The following is a 21,880-nucleotide window of genomic DNA, read 5'->3' on the forward strand; positions in this document are numbered from 1 at the left end:
CCATTACTGAACTACAACTCAAACTAGTGCACGACATCAACGTCATTGTTCTCAGCCACTCCCTCTGTTCGCTGATTGGACCTACAACATTTTTTTTTCTGAAAACCGACTGATGGACTGAAATCCCAGACCTAGTACAGAAGCAAAATCCAAATTGAGCGGAAGTACGTAGGAGGGCAGAGCCAGGCTAGGGTAATACAGCTTAGCAACCAAACTATCGTGATTCAACTCAGCTTCAGTTAGCTCTAGCTATCTTGCTGAAAAATTTAATAAAAAATAACCTGACAAAGATCTGGACAAATATGCATCGTGAATTGTAGATTTGCATGACAACACAGGTTATTTATTGTAATGAAACACTCAAGAACATGAAATAACGCCCCATTGCCAATAAACTAAATCATCACACATTCTACCTATGCTAGATACAGGCAGGATATGTTAGCATTGCTAATAACTGTTAGCGACAAAATCATACTACTGCTTGCGGTTGTGATGAACATAACATAAGGTTAGAACAGCACCTCTTTTCAGCAACAGCTTCATAGCAAATCCTGCTTTACATTGTCCCAGGTTTTCAAAACTGTCCTCTGTGAAATGGTTTTAGCAAATGTGTAATTGAGGGTCGAACTGCACAGGGATCTTCTCATAGACAATCACAGCCCGTCGAGTGTTTGGTTTCTTGGGAAGACTGAAAAGTGTCAGCATTCCCTGTACAGCCTGGAACACTGCATTTACGACTGTAGTCCATTTTCAATATCCTTGAAAAACGTTCTTCTTTGTAATTCTGTGGAAGTACACAGAGCAGTGCACAGCAAATTTTGGGGCGTGAAAAAGATACAGACAAGAGACAAAAAAGGTGGAGCCTTTTTTGAAACCAACCTTTTTACAGCAGCAGTTTCAAATTGTGAGATTTGCTCTGTCCTAAGCCCAATCTTATTCTCGTTATATATGCTTCCCTTGGGCTCCATCTTTCAGAAATATAACATCGCTTACCATTGCTATGCTGATGTCACTAAGTACCTTCCCCTGAAAAATACAAAAACTGAAGTTATTGTATTTGGCCCCACAGATTCCTCCAATGGTTATTGTTAATAACTTAGGGCCCCTATCCAACAATGTACATAGCTATGCAAAAAATCTCTGGATAATTTTTTATTCAGATCTTAATTTAAAGTAAATGCTGTTGTCAGAGGCAGCTTTTTCCAACCCCGGGCCATTGCCAAATTGAAACCCATTCTTTCCTTTAAGGATTTAGAGACAGTTATTCATGCATTCATTTCCTCCCGTCTGGACTAATGTAACTCTTTATATATGGGAATCTGTCAGTCTACCTTGTTCAAGTTCAAGTCTTTTATTGTCAGATGCACAGAACAACACAAGGTCAGACTGGCATAACTTAACATATAAGTACCCAGAACATAGATTATGTTAATCTATGATAAGATAACATATAATAACCCTCCTAAATATACAAAATAAAATACAATATACAATACAGTATACTAAACCTCTAATAGACAATGCTAACCTATGCTAACCTTTAAACCTATACTAACCTAAAGACAAGTGTGGTACAATTAGTGCAATATTGCTGATAGTGCAACCAGTAGCTGAAAGTGACAGTGTGTAAAGTGGCTAGTGAGAAGTGTATCAATGTCTATTCAGAAGCCTGATGGCCCTTGGAAAGTAACTTCTGTCCAGTCTGCGTGTGTGAGACTGAATGCTTCGGTATTGCCTGCCAGAAGGCAAAAGGGTAAAAAGACTGAAGGATGGGTGGTAACAGTCTCTTAGAATCCTGCCAGATTTCCTGAGGCATTGTGTGTGGTAGGTGTCCTGTAGGGCTCGGAGCTTCCTGCCAATGATGAACTCAGCAGACCGGACCACACTACGTAGGGCCTTGCGCTCCCTGTCTGTGTAGCCCCCATACCACACTGTGATGCAACCAGTCAGTATGCTCTCTATAGTGCATCTGTAAAAGTTAGTGAGGATGACTGAGTCCATGCCAAACTTCTTTAGTCTCCTCAGGAAGAAGAGGAGTTTCCGGGCCGCTTTTACCAGCTTGTCCGTGTGAGCAGACCAGGTGAGGTCATTGCTGATGTTGGAACCTGAAGCAGCTGACCTTTTCCACTTCGGATCCGTTGATGTGTAGGGGTGCATGTTCCCCCCCCTGCCGCCTCCTATAGTCCACAATCATCTCCTGAGTCTTGCTGACGAGAGATGTTATTGTCCCAACACCATGATGTCAGGGTATCAACTCTCTGTAGGCTGACTTGTCACTGTCTCACCTTCAGCTTGTTAAAAATGCAGCTGCTAGGTTTTTAACTAGTACAAAAAAGAGAGAAAGCATCACTCCTGTACTGGCCTCTCTCCACTGGCTACCTGTTAAATATAGGCTTGATTTTAAGGTTCGTTTATTTGTTTTTAATGCCCTACATGGATCAGCACCCTCCTATATTTTAGACCTCCTTAGCCAGCACTCTTCCCCAAGGACCCTTAGGTTGTCCAACAAACTGCTTTTGTGCGTTCCACGGTCAAGTTTGAAGTTTAATAGCTCCTCTGTATGGTAACTAGTGATATACTGTGATCCAAAACGAAAATATTATTTCTGAGGTGTGTGTGGTAGTGTTGCTTTTGTCAATGAAAATTATGACTAAATATCGTTGTCAACGAACCTTTATCATGTGATGAAAACGAGACGAGACGCAACGTAAATGCTGCTCATGTGACGATGACTATAATACAATTTATAATGCAATATTGTTGACGAATAAAAACGAGACAAAATGTGGTTTACAAAAACAAAGGCTAAAATGTCTCATTTTCGTTGACCAAAACGATACGAAATGTTATAACGTTATTTTGTCTCGTTTATTCACGTTATTATTATTAGCCAACTCATGAGGCTGTGGTTAATGTGTCTCATTGTAACGTTAGCTTTAGACGTTAGCTTTAAACGTTAGCCTGGAGCTGAAAACGACTGAGACAAACATGTGTGACTAGTGTGTGTGTATATTTGTTTGTGAGAGTGTAAAGTGCACTGTAAAAAAAAAGATGAAATTACCGCACTTTTTCTGTCAATTATACGTGTTTTTTTCTGTATTTCTTAATGACAGGAAATACAGATAGAAAGACAGATTCTCTGTTTAGCAAGACTATAAGTTACTATAAGCCACTGCAAAGGAAGCCAGGTACACTTCTGGTTTATCTGACCTGCTTGGCCACCACATTGCTGCTTGCAGCTATATTTGAGATTGACATCATTCAGAGCCAATGAAAATAAGCGGGGCACCTGAGAACCAATCATATTCCAGGGGGGGCACGTGCCACTCTGTGCCCCTCCATTGGCTCCGCCCCTGCCAGCTAGCTCTCAACGCTTGGCAGGAATTGCAGTGCAATTCCACTCACTAAAAACAAACTTGACCCTCTCACTGGACATATTGTATCATAACATATTTTATTGAATGCAATTGGTTCAATCCCCTTAGTATTAGCTAGACTTTGTTCCTTTTGTATAGTTAGACCACATGTACACATGTACACCAACAGCTGCACCTCCAGTCATCCGTCCGTCAAACTCCTGAAGTTTGCGGACGACACCACCCTTATTGGGCTCATCTTTGGTGGAGACGAGTCTGATTATAGGTGGGAAGCGGCCAACCTGGTGACCTAGTGCAGCCAGAACAACTTAGAGCTCAATGCTCTTAAGACAGTGGAGATGGTTGTGGACTTCAGGAAGAACACAGCCCCACTCACCCCCATCACCCTATGTGACTCCCCAGTCAACACTGTGGAGTCCTTCCGCTTCCTGGGCACTATCCTCTCCCAGGACCTCAAGTGGGAACTGAACATCAGCTCCCTCATCAAGAAATGCTGCTGCCACTACCAAGGACAAGAGCAGGCTGCAGCGTATCATCCGCACTGCTGAGAAGGTGATTGGCAGCAATCTGCCTACCCTCGAGGACCTGCACACCTCGAGGACCCTGAGGCGAGCGAGGAAGATTGTGGCCAACTCCTCCCACCCTGGACACTCCCTGTTTCAGTCACTCCCCTCTGGCTGCGGTCCATCAGGACCAATACCTCACGCCACAAAAACAGTTTCTTCCCTTCCGCTGTTGGCCTCTTCAACAAGGCCAAGGGACCACACTGACTCTAATGACTACCTGCTTAAAACACACTGCTTTTTGCACTGCAATACAAAATTGTATCTTGTACATTTGTATTTTTTGTAATTTTTGTATTTTTATATTGTAATTTACGGCAACTTATATTTAATTTTATTGTATATTTAATTTAATTATAATTCCACTTAGTACTGCTAGTTTATGTACCCTTAGTATAGATAGTCCACATATTAAAATTTTAGGTCCCTATATGTTTATTGTATGCACCTTCCTGCCAAAGCAAATTCCTTGTCTGTGCAAACTTTCATGGCAAATAAATCCCATTCTGATTCTGACATATTTAAGCTTTAAGATTCCGATATGTTTAATGTATCCACCTTCCTGCCAAAGTAAATTCCTTTGTGCAAACTTTTATGGCGATTAAAACCCTTTGTGATTCTGATTCTGGTTGCCTTGTATATTCTGTTCTATTTACCAAACTCCTTGTCTTAAATTGAACAGTTGCTGGTGTGATCGCTATCTAGATTAGAATCAACTTGCATCAAGTACTACAAATAAATGTTGTTAACGTAGTCAATTGTAAGTGGGCTGATGAATAAAAAAATGTGTTTAACAAGTCCCATTTCAGGACTCGATATTAAGGCTTGTCCTTGTTCATTGTACCGTTTACCAGTACCTACAAGTTATTACACAAGTGAAACTTGTTATGAGTAAGGCTGGGCATTTCAGGGCTCTGAGGATGTTAACATTTATCTTCTTTGGTTAAACAATCTTCACCAGCCTCTTTACAACATTCATCCCTTAAGCCAATCCCCCCGATAAACATGTTGTGGAGTAGAAAATAGATTGTACATTTCTAAATTTGGAGCGGCCTACTACTTTCCAATCAATTATGTTCCAGCAATTCTGTTGTTCAGAATCACCATCAAATGTTTACATTTAAGGTGTGCTCTTTAGTTGTTTACTGTCTTATAAAAACGTATTAAAAATATATATTTTTGTGGTAGATAATTTGTGATTGTGGTTTTGATTCTGATTGTGAATGTTAAACAACCACACTACAACTACATTCTATTTTCACCAGGTAACCAATAGCTCCTTGGTCTTTCACTCATCACAACCAATACATCGAAAAGACCTGCCCACAAACTATACAGAGCTGGTGAGGTGGGCTACAGAGGCATTTGGGGGAGTGACATCTTTCACCACTGTACACAACCCAAAGGTCATCATCTTTACAGGAAGAGAGGGTAAGGCACATGCATGAAACCCAATCCATTAGAAATCCAATGGATCCTAGACCAAAATATGAATTCATTTTCACACTGAATGTTTATTATTCAGAATTACTGAAATATGTTATGGTTCCTTTCAAGATTATGAATTGACTAGTATGTATCAATAAACAATGTAATTCCACATAACAGAACATGAAAAAATGGCCATTGGATATTACAAATGTAGATCAGAAATCAGAATCTGAAATCAGAATGGGTTTTTATTCGCCATGAAAGTTTGCACAGACAAGGAATTTACTTCGGTAGGAGAGCCTACCTAGGCAGCCAATTTCGGCGCCACTAGAAAGTTACAGCATAACATGAGGAGAGAGGAGGAGAGAAAAAGGCAACACCCAGACAATGCTCCTAGAGGAGTACAGTGTGGGAACAGACAAAAACCTCAGCACATAAGCACAACAACATTTACAAAAACACGATACTTGCAACGAGTGGGGGAGGGGGGGGGGGGGGGGGTAGCCAAGCAGCATCTGGACCTGCAGCCATGTAGGCGCTGGACACAGAACCGCCAGCCACCCTGGGGAAAAGCAGGCGAAGGCGTTGGATGGGGGTGGGGGGGTGGTGATATCTGTAGTAGGTGAAAGTTAATGTGTGAGTAAGTCTGGGTTGGCGCCCTCGACCTAGGCCACAATCAGACCGATTCTCCCTATGCAGATTGTGTTGGCCAGGAGACATCCTTGGTCATGACCCGGGAAGAGACCAAACCACAGATGTCGGTGGGGGGGGGGAAGGGAGGAGCAAGATAGTCTCGCTTCAGCGCTCTCCAGGGGAGTTGTTTTCCAGCAATGACCTTGGCCAGGCCTTGTGCTGGTTACGGGGCCGAAAGAGGATAAGATTGGGGTAGTTGTTTTGACGAGTAGCCGCAACTCAATTTTCGCGTCCACCCTTCAGGAAGGTCTCCAAGTCCTCCATCTTCCTCTGCAGAGCCGCAAACTTATCCCTGTTGTAATCAATGCTGCGTTGTAAGTTCACAGACTGAGCTCCAGCAACTCTGCCCAACGCATCAATCATATCGGGCAGCCTAACGGGGCTTTTGACGGCTGCAGCCGTTTCCTTGATTTTACGATATACAAAGCCAGCGCCTATTCCAAACAGCAGAAAGCCTGTAATCATGGTTCCGAATATGAAGATGTCTTCAACGTCCTCCACGGAAAGCGCCGTTAGACACACGACACGCCAATTCTCCCACGCGTCCATCGTGTAGCCAGCTGCGAACGTCCCGTCCGGACAGTTGGGTTCCCCGCACCCGAGCTTCTCTTCGAGAAGATGGTGTCAATAGCATTAAGAGACCAGCTAATTAATTCCATGCTTCTAGTTTCGGAGAGTGATGATGAGAGAGTATCTTGAGACAAGACAAGACACAGACACAGCCAAGCAGGGAAGGTCAGGGAGGGGAGGATAGAAAAATGCGACCGCCTTCGTCAAGAGCAGAGAGATATAACCAGCCACAAAATTCTGGTTAGAAATATATCTGTATATTACAGTAAATATATACGTTAGGGATGGGAATTTGATCATTCAAAGGTCTCAAAAAACGTGTAATCGGGGGGCATGCGTGTCCATCATGGAGATAACGTAAGATGTAAGATTGTTACGAAAATTAATGTTGACAAATAAAATGACATGAAAACATATCTATAAAAACATGAACATATGACTGCTCATCACTGCTTATGCTGCATCAATATTATCGAAAAAGAAACATCTGAAATAGAATAGCTTCATGAGGCGAAGCTGAAGAGTAAATGAACTCCAGTAAACTGAAGCCCCTTCTTTGACGCATCCTATGAGATTAATCAGATATCCTAGATACACAACATAAACGTAACATTACAACCTGTATCTGCAGAAAATAAGACAAATGCTGTTAGGTGATAGCCAGAGTGTAACTCCCGTTGTGGATGTACTCTTTTAACACGGGCTGAAATACGGGCAAGTATAGCAAAAATAATTTGCTATACTTCACAACATTTTATAGTGTTCTCATAATGTTATGTATATGGAATATTACATTACAGTAATTTAATCTATTTTGTTGAAGTGAAGTCAGACATCGCTACGCAACTTTGAAGCCATGTTTCTCTGTGTCTGGACTTTGGAGCACATGCTCTGGAAAATCAGAGCTCAAGGTGACGGCCAAAATTCTGCTATCACCAATCAGAGAAAAAAACTCACACGAGCATTGTTTTTATGATCGATCGTCGCTGTCACGTTCAGGTAATTCGTTCCTCCTGAAAAGTGATTACATAAAAATCAATTGCATCATATATACTTTCCTTTGGTATGTTATAGAAGACAGAAAAGCTGTGATGAAAATAGATGAATTATTGCACATTCTACAAAGATATTCCAAAAGTAGCCTTTTGTTGGTACCCCTAAGAAAAGATCATAAGGAATTGGATTATAGTGAATGTCCAACCCCATTTGTTTCTTAAATTACTATTACACGTCTCCAATCTGGTAATCAGTCACTCAGCCAATTTAAATGGGGGAAAGTAGCCGCTGGTGTTTCTACGACGGCGCATTAAGCCCAGGTAGGTAAAAAGCCTGAGGATGGGGGGTAATATTCCGAGATTAAAGTTGTACATTTGCGAGAAAAAAGTCTGAGATTCTCAGAGTTTATAAAATCACCAATTTGCGAGAAAAGAGTCAGAATTATACTTTTCAATAGGATTCAGCAATAAGGAAATATGATTTTAGCCCAGAATCACCAGATTGTAGGTAATCAGCATTCGGACTTTGAAAAGACAATGCCGTGATTTGGGCCTATTCAGAAGGAAATATCATACTGATTTGGATTGAGTTGATAGCTTACATTTACATTTAGTCATTTAGCAGACGCTCTTATCCAGAGTGACTTACAGTAAGTACAGGGACATTCCCCCGAGGCAAGTAGGGTGAAGTGCCTTGCCCAAGGACACAACGTCAGTTGGCATGACTGGGAATCGAACTGGCAACCTTCGGATTACTAGCCCGATTCTCTCACCGCTCAGCCACCTGACTCCCTATAGCTTTTGTGTATCAGGAACTACAATGCAATGGACACATGCAAGGATATCGCTGGTTACATCTCTGGGAAATTCAAATTCGATTTGTGGTTCAACAGAACACAATACGACAGATCCTTAAATTAGTCGCAGTGTCTTGGCTGTGTCCTGTTGAACCACGAATCTATTGAAAAGTATAATTTGATCAGGTCATCCATTACTGCAGGCTTTATACATGGGAAGCGGTGGTGTCTGTGCTGTGATGAGGTTGACCATGCAAAGTGAAGCGATGAGGTTGGGTTCCTTGAAAGAAAAACCCAAATCCATATTTTGACTTTATAATAGTATATCGTTTTTTCTCGCAAAATTACTCGTTTTTTTAAAGCAAATTTCCATCCATCCATCATCTTCCGCTTGTCCGGGGGTCGGGTCGCGGGGGCAGCAACCTAAGCAGGGAGGCCCAGACTTTCCTCTCCCCGGCCACTTCCACCAGCTCTTCCTGGGGGACCCTGAGGTGTTCCCAGGCCAGCCGAGAGACATAGTCCCTCCAGCGTGTCCTGGGTCTTCCCCGGGGCCTCTTCCCAGTGGGACGTGCCCAGAACACCTCACCAGGGAGGCGTCCAGGAGGCGGTTCTACTCTGAGCCCCTCCTGGATGACCGAGCTTCTCACCCTATCTCTAAGGGAGAGCCCGGACACCCTGCGGAGAGAACTCATTTTGGCCGCTTGTATTCGCAATCTCGTTCTTTCGGTCACTACCCACAGTTCATGACCATAGGTGAGGGTAGGAACGTAAATCGACTGGTAAATAGAGAGCTTCGCCTTTCGACTCAGCTCCTTCTTTACCACGACGGACCGATGCAGAGCCCGCATCACTGCGGACGCCGCACCGATCCGCCTGTCGATCTCGCGCTCCATCCTTCCCTCACTCGTGAACAAGACCCCGAGATACTTGAACTCCTCCACTTGGGACAAGATCTCCTCCCCGACCCAGAGATTGCACTCCACCTTTTTCCGGTCGATAACCATGGCCTCAGATTTGGAGGTGCTGATTCCCATCCCAGCCGCTTCGCATTCGGTTGCGAACCGCTCCAGTGAGAGCTGGAGGTCACGGCCCGATGAAGCCGTGGACCACATCATCACACAGGACCACATCATCCGCAAAAAGCAGCGACCCGATCCTGAGGTCATCAAACCGGACCCCCTCAACGCCCTGGCTGTGCCTAGAAATTCTGTCCATATAAGTTATGAACAGAATCGGTGACAAAGGGCAGCCCAACCCTCACCGGGAACAAGTTTGACTTACTACCGGCAATGCGGACCAAACTCTGGCACCGGTCGTACAGGGACCGAACAGCCCCGATCAGGGAGTTCGGTACCCCGTACCCCCGGAGCACCCCCCACATGAGCCCTCGAGGGACACGGTCGAACGCCTTATCCAAATCCACAAAACATGTGTAGACTGGTTGGGCGAACTCCCATGCACCCTCCAGAACCCTGCCGAGGGTATAGAGCTGGTCCACAGTTCCACGGCCAGTTCCACATTGCTCCTCCTGAATCCGAGGTTCGACAATCCGACGGACCCTCCTCTCCAGCACCCCTGAATAGACTTTCCCAGGGAGGCTGAGGAGTGTGATCCCCCTAAAGTTGGAGCACACCCTCCGGCCCCCCTTTTGAAAGAGGGGAACCACCACCCCGGTCTGCCAGTCCAGAGGCACTGTCCCCGATGTCCACGCGATGTTGCAGAGTCGTGTCAACCAAGACAGCCCTACAACATCCAGAGCCTTAAGGAACTCCGGGCGGACCTCATCCACCCCAGGGGCCTTGCCACCGCGGAGCTTTTCAACCACCTCGGCGACCTCAGCCCCAGAGATAGAAGGGCCGCCCCCAATGTCCCCAGACTCTGCCTCCACGTCAGAACTCGTGTTGGTGGGATTAAGGAGGTCTTCAAAGTATTCCTTCCACCAATCCAGGACGTCCCCCATCGAGGTCAGCAGCGCACCATCCTCACCATATACAGCATTGACAGTGCACTGCTTCCCCCTCCTGAGTCGCCGGATGGTGGTCCAGAACCTTTTCTAAGCCGTTCGGAAGTCATTCTCCATGGCCTCGCCGAACTCCTCCCACGCCCGGGTTTTTGCCTCCGCGACCGCCAAAGCCGCATTCCGCGTGGCCTGCCGGTACACATCAGCTGCCTCTGGAGTCCTACCAGCCAACAAAGTCCGATAGGCCTCCTTCTTCAGCTTGACGGCTTCCCTCACCTCCGGCGTCCACCACTGGGTCCGAGGGTTGCCACCGCGACATGCACCGACCGCCTTGCGTCCGCAGCTCCGGTCAGCCGCCTCAACAATGGAGGCCCGGAACATGGCCCATTCGGACTCAATGTCCCCGGCCTCCCCCGAGACATGATCGAAGCTCTCCCGGAGGTGGGAGTTGAAGCTCCTTCTGACAGGTGATTCTGCCAGCCGTTCCCAGCAGACCCTCACATTACGTTTGGGCCTGCCTGGCGTCTTCCCCCACCATCGTAGCCAACTCACCACCAGGTGGTGATCAGTTGACAGCTCCGCCCCTCTCCTCACCCGAGTGTCCAAGACATTCGGCCTCAGATCCGACGACACGACTACAAAGTCTATCATCGAACTGAGACCTCGGGTGTCCTGGTGCCAAGTGCACATATGGACACCCTTATGCTTGAACATGGTGTTCGTTATGGACAAGCCGTGTCTAGCACAGAAGTCCAACAACAAAACACCCCTCGGGTTCAGATTGGGGGGGCCGTTCCTCCCAATCACGCCCCTCCAGGTCTCGCTGTCATTGCCCACATGAGCATTGAGTGGGGAGTCAGGTGGCTGACTCACATGAGCATTGAGTGGGGATTGCCCACATGAGCATTGAGTGGGAGTCAGGTGGCTGAGCGGTGAGGGAATCGGGCTAGTAATCTGAAGGTTGCCAGTTCGATTCCCGGCCGTGTCAAATGACGTGGTGTCCTTGGGCAAGGCACTTCACCCTACTTGCCTCAGGGGGAATGTCCCTGTACTTACTGTAAGTCGCTCTGGATAAGAGCGTCTGCTAAATGACTAAATGTAAATGTAATGTAATGTAAGCATTGAAGTCCCCCAGGAAGACGAGGGAATCTCCGGGAGGAGCGCTTTCCAGCACCCCTCCCAGAGACTCCAAAAAGGGTGGGTACAAACAACAGTGAGGACCCATCCCCCCACCCGAAGGCGGAGGGAGGCTACCCTCTCGTCCACCGGGGTGAACCCCAACATATAGGCGCCGAACCGAGGGGAAACAAGTATTCCCACCCCAGCTCGACGCCTCTCACCGAGGGCAACTCCAGAGTGGAAGAGAGTCCAGCCCCTCTCAAGGAGACTGGTTCCGGAGCCGATGATGTGCGTCGAGGCGAGGCCGACTATATCTAGCCGGAACTTCTCTACCTCGCGCACCAGCTCCGACTCCTTTCCTGCCAGCAAGGTGACGTTCCACGTCCCTAGAGCTAGCTTCTGCAGCCGAGGATCGGACCGCCAAGGCCCCCGCCTTCGGCCGCTGCCCGTCTCGCACTGCACCCGACCCCCATGACCCCTCCTGCGGATGGTGAGCCCACTGGAAGAGGGTCCCACGTTGTCTCTTCGGGCTGTGCCCGACTGGGCCCCATGGCCCGGCCACCAGGCGCTCGCCATCGAGCCCCACCCCCGGGCCTGGCTCCAGGGGGGGGGCCCCGGTGACCCGCTTCTGGGCAGGGGCAACTGAGAACCATTTCTTCATGGTAGTTTTTTGAGCCATGCTTTGTCTGATCCTTCGCCTGGAACCTGTTTGCCTTGGGTGACCCTACCAGGGGCATAAAGCCCCTGACAACATAGCTTCCAGGATCACTAGGACACGCAAACCCCTCCACCGCGGTAAGGTGGTGACTCAAGGAGGGGTAAAGCAAATTTGTGATTTTATAAACTCGGAGAATCGTCAACTTTTTTGCTGCAAATGTACTTGTTTTTTTCTTGCAAATTTGTGACCTTATAAACTCTTAGAATCTCCAACCTTTTTCTCGCAAATTTACGACGTTAATCTTGGAATATTACACCCCCTCCTCCGGCTATTATTTGTTTTACCTACCTGGCTCTAATACGCTGTCGTATGTTTCAGATTGTCTGGTAGGTTGCATTTAACTCTATAAATTGAGACAGCCATGAATTCGGCAGAAAACTTCCCTCCGTATGCCTGCGCCTCGTCCATAAATTTTATGTAGCGGGACAAGTTATCCCTTTTGACGGCGTATTAGGGCCAGTAGGTAAAAAAAAAAAATCTGAGCCGGAGGTGCTTAACCAGCGTTCATTGTTCATTGAAAAAAACAGTCAGTATTTAATTTAACAATTATTTATGAGAAACGTATCTAGGTCCAGATAGAAATTTCTGGGCCGAGGTCCGCCAATTGTGCACCCCTGCCATAGATGACTTTGTTCAAATTATAACGCAATTTCAGAAATGCATGATCTTTTTCAATATTTTTAAGTGTTATTTGAGACAATATACATATGAAAATGCAATAATCCAAATTAATTTGCATTTTCACGTCATATGGGCGTTCTATGACAATATTAAAATGTAAATGGTATAACGGTTTGACATTTCATTTTCAAAGATGTACCCCTCTTTACAGTGGACTAAATTTTAATGTTAATGCAAATGTGAAAATTGAAATGCAATATAAAAATGGTGCCTAATTTTCCATTTGTGCAAGCATTATTTAAGTTTTCTAAATTTAAATGCACTTTCCAACTGTTTGAAAATGTAAATGAAAACGACATTTGACATCTCATTTTCAAAGACTGGAATGTGCTGTGCAGTGGACAATATTCAAATGCATTAAGCTAAACAGTGCCCCGGTCAAATTGTATTTCCATTTTCAAGTCACCACACTCTTTTAGGGACAAAATTAAATCTTGAAAATGCAACCTGTCAGACATCTCATCAAGGCGGGTCTTCAGTTAAAACATCCCATTTTCTCTGTAAACCAAACACTATAGGCCATTGGTTCCCAAACGGTGTACGTGAGTTTGCATCATTCATTCTGATCGGCGTCTACATGCCTCCACCGACTAGCGTCAATGAGGCTCAACATGTGCTCGCCGGCCAAATATTGAGTGTGGAGCATGCAAATCCGGATTCCTTGGTTATTGTGCTAGGCGACTTTAACAAAGGCAATCTCACTCAAGAACTCCCCAAATACAGACAATTCATCAAATGCCCTACCAGAGAAGGGAACACTTTGGATCACTGATACTCTACAATCAGCTAAGCCTACAGCATCCAGTCCCCCGAGCAGCACTGGGTCACTCTGACCACGCCATGGTCCACCAGATTCCTGTATACAGGCAGAAGCTTAAGCGCTGTAAGCCTGCTGTGAGGACATCAAAACTGTGGACTAGTGAGGCTATGGAGGATCTGCGGGCATGCTTGGACTGCACTGACTGGGATATGTTCATGACTGCCTCCAATAGTCTGGATGAGCTCACGGAGGCTGTGACATCATACATCAGCTTCTGTGAGGACTGCTACCAACACTGGTTTACAGCTAAACTCAGAAGGTTGAGGTCAGAGAAAGAGGCCGCGTTTAGGAGTGGGGTCAGGGACAGATTCAAGGAGTTGAAGAACAGGTTTAGCAAGGCAGTGAGGGAGGCTAAACGGCTGTACTCGGAGAGACTAGAACACCAATTCTCTGCAAACGACTCTGCTTCTGTCTGGAGAGGGCTCAGGCAGATCACCAACTACAAGCCCAGATCCCACCACTCCACTAATGACTCCCGCCTGGCCAACGACCTGAATGAGTTCTACTGCAGATTTGAAATACAATTGGACAGTCCTGAACTACCCCTTCCCACACATGATGCCTCCCCAGTGACGACTCTCTCCATTTAGGAGAGATAAGTGAACAAACTGTTTAAGAGACAGAACCCCCGCAAAGCAGCTGGGCCTGACTCTGTCTCTCCAGCCACCCTCAAGAACTGCCCTGACCAGCTGTCTCCGGTGTTTACCTACATCTTTAACACCTCCCTTGAGACATGCCATGTGCCAGCCTGTCTCAAGTCCTCCACCATCATCCCTGTGCCCGAAAAGCCAAGGCCAGCAGGACTTAATGACTTCAGACCCATCGCCCTGACCTCTGTGGTAATGAAGTCTTTCGAGCGCCTGGTGCTGGCACACCTTAAATCCATCACAGACCCTCTACTGGACCCCCTGCAATTTGCCTACAGAGCCAACAGGTCTGTGGACGATGCAGTTAACATGGCCCTCCACTTCACCCTACAGCACCTGGACTCCCCAGCATCCTACGCCAGGATCCTGTTTGTGGACTTCAGCTCTGCCTTCAATACCATCATCCCCGCCCTGCTTCAGGACAAGCTCTCCCAGCTGAACGTGCCTGATTCCACCTGCAGGTGGATCACAGACTTCCTGTCTGACAGGAAGCAGTGCGTTAAGCTGGAAACACACGTCTCTGACTCCTGGTCCATCAGCACCGGATCTCCTCAGGGCTGCGTCCTTTCTCCTCTGCTCTTCTCCCTGTACACCAACAGCTGCACCTCCAGTCATTCGTCCGTCAAACTCCTGAAGTTTGCGGACGACACCACCCTCATTGGGCTCATCTCTGGTGGAGACAAGTCTGATTATAGGTCGGAAGCGGACAACCTGGTGACCTGGTGCAGCCAGAACAACCTAGAGCTCAATGCTCTCAAGACAGTGGAGATGGTTGTGGACTTCAGGAAGAATACAGCCCCACTCACCCCATCACCCTGTGCGACTCCCCAGTCAACACTGTGGAGTCCTTCCGCTTCCTGGGCACTATCCTCTCCCAGAACCTCAAGTGGGAACTGAACATCGGCTCCCTCACCAAGAAAGCACATCAGAGGATGTACTTCCTACGGCAGCTGAAGAAATTCAATCTGCCAAAGACAATGATGGTGCACTTCTACACAGCCATCATTGAGTCCTTCCTCACCTCCTCCATCACCATCTGGTACGCTGCTGCCACTGCCAAGGACAAGAGCAGGCTGCAGCGTATCATCCGCCCTGCGGAGATTGTCTGCAATCTGCCTTCTCTTGAGGACCTGCACACTTCGAGGACCCTGAGGCGAGCAAGGAAGATTGTGGCCGACTCCTCCCACCCTGGACACTCCCTGTTTCAGTCACTCCCCTCCGGCAGAAGGCTGCGGTCCATCAGGACCAAAAACAGTTTCTTCCCTTCCGCTGTTGGCCTCTTCAACAAGGCCAAGGGTTCACACTGACTTTAATGAGCACGTCTTAAAACACTTTGCATTTTGCACTACATTACAAAATTGTATCTGTACCATTTGTATTTTTTGTATTTTTATATTGTAAATTACTGCAACTTATATTTTATTGTATATTTTATTTTAATTCTAATTCCACTTAGTATTGCTAGTTTATGTACCCTTAGTATAGTTAGACCACATATTTACATTTAAGGTTCCTATATGTTTATTGTATGCACCTTCCTGCCAAAGCAAATTCCTTGTCTGTGCAAACTTTCATGGTGAATAAAATGTTAAATGATGAAATGTAAATGAAATGATGTGAGGCAAGGCCAGGTGTGCCGTGGGATTTTGTGACAGCCATACAAATTTTGCAATAAAATATAAGAATTGATGGCTTAGCGCCAGTAAGATTTGTAACCACATACAGCGTACAAGTTAATAATGAACTTGGTGGCGCGTTCGAACAGCTCTCGCGCAAAGAGCGGGAGCCGCAACACACAGACGCGCAAAGAATGTTACCTCAGAATGTCCTGTCAAACAACAATAACGGCTTGCGGTTAGCTAGTTTTGCTCAAACGTCATTAAGAAAGACAGAAAATGTATCGCTTTATTGTGAGGAGCAAACCACAGAAAGTCAGCGTAGAAGAACCACCAAAAGAGAAGAAAAGAAAAACTGTCAGTAGACAGTATCATGAAAGCTACCTGTCTTATGGCCTCAGCTGGACCGGGGATGTCAACTGCCCCCATCCTGAGTGCGTCATCTGTCGGGAGAAGTTGGCTAATGCTTACATGGTTCCAAGTAAACTGAAGAGGCACTTGGAAACCAAACATCATTTTCATGTTGAGAGAAACTTGGCCTTCTTTTAAAGAGCGAGGGATCTGAACCAGAGGCAGCAAGACCGTTTGTTGGATTGTGTAAAAGTGTCTGATAAGGCCATGGAGGCAAGTTATATGCTAGCGGACCTTATTGCATAGCAGAAAAAAACTAACACAATAGCGAAGACGCTCATCCTCCCCGCTTATTTTTTTTTGCAGGTGTCATGCTGGGTGCAGATGCCGCAAATGCCTTATCAAAAGTGCCTTCGGCAGATAATACAGTTAAAAGAACTGAACGACGACATGTCAGATGACATAGAACAACATGTCAGCGACTTTTTTCGTCTGTAAAGAAATGGAAAGCCACACAATAGGGGAAGAGATATTCAGGGTAACTAATGACTATTTAAAAGAGAAAAGTCTGACCTGGGACATGTGCGTCAGTCTTTGTACAGATGGTGCGGCATGCATGACGGGGCTAGTGAGGTGAAAGCACAAAACCAAAATATTGTGACAAACCACTGTATTTTACATCGAGAGGCATTAATTGCCAAAACCATGCCCCCGGAGTTGGCTGAGGTGCTGGATCAGTCTGTGCAGGTGGTGAATTACATAAAATCAAGGCCCCTAAAGTCTCGGCTATTCTCCCAACTGTGCGCTGACATGGGAGCTGACCACCAAAGCCAACTCCTCCACACAGAGGTACGTTGGCTATAACGGTGGAAAGTCCTGTCCCGTCTTTATGAGCTGCGAGAAGAGGTTTTGGAGTTTTCAAATTAACACCCTGTCCCACATAAGGGACAAGCTCGTGGATCAGAGGTGGTGCGCCAAGCTTGCTTACCTTGCAGATATATTTGGGAATCTCAACGAGTTAAACGCCAAGCTTCAGGGCAGGGATGAGAACATTCTATCGTCCACAGACTAGATTCGGGGGTTTATGGGCAAGCTTAACCTGTGGCAGGAGGCTTTGGAACAGGGCTCCATGGAGATGTTCCCACTAGCATCAGCCGTGCCACAGGCAGCTAGGGAGCGCGCTTTATTTGCTGAACACCTTCAGACATTAAAAGAGAGGTTTGAGCGCTACTTTCCACGTGTGGCCGACATCGAGGACTTTGACTGGATTCGAGCCCCATTCAATCAGGAATCCTCAACAGAAAAGCTAATTTTGAGGGAGAGAGAGGAATGTGCAGAGCTCCGTATGGACCACACAATGAAACTCAAATTTAGTGAGCTCCCACTGGAGCTTCTGCATCAGAGTACCCAACCATCTCCCGCCACACGATTGAACAACTTCTTCTTTTTCCCACTACCTACCTGTGTGAGTTGGCATTCTCAACTCTAGTTTACATGAAGAGCAATAGGAGGTCACGCCTCTCTGTTGAACAGGACTTGCGAGTGGCCCTCTCTTCAGTACCACCAAGAATTTAAAAAAAATCTGCAAGCAACGACAGGCACATGTTTCTCACTAGCTTGTAAGTAGGCAAAATAGCAAATGTTAAATATAAGATGTTTAAATGCTGATTCAAATATAAATTTGTAGTAATTTTACAAACTTTCAAATTAATTCTTGAATTATTTTGTCAATAAATATTTTATGAGTAATATAGTTTTTTGTCAAATTTTGTTTGGCATTAGTTGTTAAAAAAGGCTATAGTAAGTAGTTGTTAAGTTGCCCAGTTAAGGCGTGTCTATTTAAATGACCATATATGGAAATCAAGTTGGTCACATGACTCCACTCTGCACGTTACAAATGTTTTGGGTTTGCTTTACGGCACATCCGGATGGAGTGGCAGCTTGCTCCGGGCACTTTTGCACTTTCTTGTACTTGGTTGTCTTTAAAGGTTTTTATAGTGTGGTACCCTTGTATATAGGTCACTTTAGTCATACGTGGAAGTCACATTGTGTGCCCAGTGAAACACTGTCATTGTTGGCCTCACGAGTTTTTTACAAGTATTTAATACAAAGAGTTATGATTCAACTGGGTATCCAAGTCTCCCTTTTTTCTTCATTCTAATCGGATGACCCTCAGCGATTGCACTATAGAGGCGCTGTGCACGGATATGAATACAGGTGTGCCTTGAGATTTTGGCTTGCCCTTTGGTGTGCCTTGGGCACAAAAAGTTTGAAAACCACTGCTATAGGAAACTTACCCAAACCTGACTTTCACGGTCATTACATAATGGGATGTCCTGAGATGTCAAATGCCGTTTCCATTTTCAAATAGTTAGAAAGTGCATTTTAATATGAATTAAGACTTCAATATAGTTTTTATTGATTTTATGTAAAGCACTTTGAGCTGCAATTCTTGTATAAAAATGTGCTTTATAAATAGTCTTATTATTATTATTACATAATGCTTGCACAAATGGAAATAACACTACCTAAGGCATTCTGTTATGAAATGTACTGCCCTGTGCCAGAAAGTTCTGTCGAAGGTCAGAAGGACTCAAAATGCACAGCTAAAAGCACCCAAGACAACGAATAACTGGACTGTTCTGAAGTCCTGATCTGAATCTTTTCGAACATCTGTGAAAAGAGCTTAAACTTGCAGTGTGGAGACGGCACCCATCAGACCTGAGACAGCTGGAGCAGTTTCAGTAGTCTGGCCCACTCATGAAGAGTGGGCCAGACTACCTTTTAACAAGTGAAGAATTCTCATTGAGAGCTACAGAACACTTTTGATTGCAGTGGTTGCCTCTAAAGGTTGTGTAACTACATATTAGGTTGAGAGTCCCATCATTTTTTGTCCATGCCATTTTCATTTGTTTTATTAATAATATTATGTTGAAAAACTACATCTAAAGTTCTATTAAATATGGAATAAACAATGGTGGAGGTCAATTACTTCTGTCAGTTTCAAGTTATTTCAGAGGAAATTGCGCATTCTTCATTTTTCTTGTGGAGGAGTACCAACAAATATGAGCACGGCTGTATATACATACTGCATGTATAATCGTAATCCATTCACTTTTAGTAGTATTACACCATATCTCCTTTCTGAGTGTTCATTGACACTGACTGAGGTGAGGAAGAGGCAGAGTTGAATCTGATCATAATCCTTAACCAGCTGAAGTGGATGGAAGGAAACAATCTTGACTGTGCTTCATCAAATGTCATTGTTCTTTTTTCCCAACCTTTTTGGAAATTATTGGGTCTAATCAACATATATACAATTCATGTATATCTTCTTCTAAATTATATTCAGTCAAAAAAACTATAACCCAAGCTAAATATGTTTTGACTGATCTCTGCCAACACTTGGAGTATTGAGGCTACAGAGTTGTGGGATCTTAAGTTGTTGTAGATCTTTACAGGGCAGCTTTAGCGTGTGATTTAAGTAATTGACAATTTATTCTTTTAGGAACTAAACTCCCCATCTCCACCTCATGTAAACTTGAAATTGAGGATCCTACTTTAAAACACTTTGTGACGTTGGATTTTGAGCTGAAACCACTTAAGTCTTGCTCCACCCAACCAGAGAAGGGTGCTGAGGAATTGCACATCGTTAACATACCAGAGTCTAGCAGTGTTCGGTAAGATACAGTGCAAAGATTTGTTTTGGATATAAACATTATGATTTTAATGTATTTACTAAAATGCCATACATTGTTATATAGAAATGGTTATCCTGGAACCATTTATTGGCTAATGCCAATAAATGCCCCATGTTTTACAGTTTTGTAAGAAACAATTTATTGTTTGCTCAATAGCATTTATTATAAGAAACAGTTTGTCGTTAGCTCAATAGCAGCCTATTCATTATGAACATGACATTGATATGATCATATGTTGTTGAAGATATATTTTTTTAATGTTGTTACAGTTATGTCTCAGTGAATGTTATCACAGACAAGATGATCGGTTTATTTCTGAGAGGACCCAAAGGCACCTCTTGGGCAATCCACAACACACAGCACACCAAATTTGGTGTAAGTATGAAACATGGTCAACTTTAACTATACATGTTTAAGAGCTTTGAAAATTTATCATACAACAAAACCAAAAATTCAGATGAATTCAGATGTATTAACATAGCTCGTTGGATCAGCTGTTAAATGTTTTAAACATTGACCTGAATGGCCCTTCTCATAACTAGTAACTAGCTAGGTAGTGCATAATATAACATTTAATCCCATTCTAAAATCTTTGACTGGATCTCTTTACATGTATTGAATTTGTATTTCTTTTCTCCTGTTTATTTACCCAACAGTCCAACAATGAGATTGAGCTTACGGGCATGAGTAACCACAAAATCCCACCCTCAGTAGTGACCAGCAGCGACATAGCCGAGGAGGTACAGAGGAAAGCCCTGGAATATTTCAAATCCAGCAGCATCACTAGCTACTTAGAGATTCAACCAGTTGGCTCTACTATCACTCTGGTGCTTGGTCACAAGGATGATGTTAAAGGTACAAATAAACAAACAATATATATATATTTATTTATAGTATAAATAAAAATGAATTGATAACTTTTTGAAATGTAAACTATTTTGGTTATGGGGCCTTTACTGTACATGCAATGTTATATGCAATGTCACAAAGTGCGAAATGCCAACCGAACTGTAGAAAACTTAAATAATACTGTGCAGAATATTTCATTCTACATGAGTGAAGTATGTTTTGTTGCATATTGAAAATGAGACTGAAAGACAAAGAAATGAAATTGGAAAGGGGGAATTTAGCCTTTATGATAGTGTTGTGTTGTGCAAGATAATTATTCTATGTTCTTCACATTCGGTAACAGTAGATGCCTGAACTAAATGCAGTAAACAATGTGTTCGCATTTTTGTGTCTGAGTTATATAACTCGTTTAATGTAGACCCACAGTTTACCTCCACGGACCAAGTCCTCACCACACCCAGCCACCCTGAGCCACTCCTGCTGATGCAGCTGTATACCTCCCCAGATTATTCCTCTCCTCTAGACCCCAACACCAAGGTCCAAAGCGACAAGAGAATTTACGCAGAGGTGAGATACCACCAGGGATTAAAATTATATTTGTTTTTCAATTGGTTTGTTCTGAGCAGAATCGTTATTTGAATTTTCAGTTTTTACATTCAACCTTAAAATGATTGTTTCTGAACCGTTTAGAACCAAATGAAATACCGGTTAATAACATTCCATGTAGGGCTGTGTGATATGACAGTAATTTTCAGACACTGTGAACATTTATTTTTATAGATATTTTACTCTATAGTCTCTATTGATGTCACAAAACATAAAAAACCTGCATTGCATCACAAACTAGGGAGTGCTGTTCCAAGCGAGCATCGTGTCTTTGGACTAATCCACCATGGCTTCCCGGTCATTTGACTGGTTTGCAATTGAGGTCAATCACAGCCACACACTGGCTGTGAAGCGCCGCGATTAGTTGAGAAGCGTCTGGAAGG

At 44.6% G+C, this 21,880-nt stretch overlaps 1 protein-coding gene across 1 annotated transcript in view; it reads left to right on the plus strand.

The window, feature by feature from the left end:
* eng (endoglin) overlaps nt 1–21,880 on the plus strand; it is a 117,176-nt gene that overhangs the window by 60,612 nt on the left and 34,684 nt on the right. The window contains exons 5-9 of the mRNA XM_067258118.1: nt 5,209–5,374; nt 19,850–20,021; nt 20,312–20,417; nt 20,699–20,897; nt 21,310–21,458. Coding sequence (XP_067114219.1) covers nt 5,209–5,374; nt 19,850–20,021; nt 20,312–20,417; nt 20,699–20,897; nt 21,310–21,458 — 792 coding nt within the window. The remainder of the gene's footprint in view (nt 1–5,208; nt 5,375–19,849; nt 20,022–20,311; nt 20,418–20,698; nt 20,898–21,309; nt 21,459–21,880) is intronic.

The sequence above is a fragment of the Osmerus mordax genome, chromosome 20, assembly GCF_038355195.1.
Source record: "Osmerus mordax isolate fOsmMor3 chromosome 20, fOsmMor3.pri, whole genome shotgun sequence".
NCBI lineage: Eukaryota > Metazoa > Chordata > Actinopteri > Osmeriformes > Osmeridae > Osmerus > Osmerus mordax.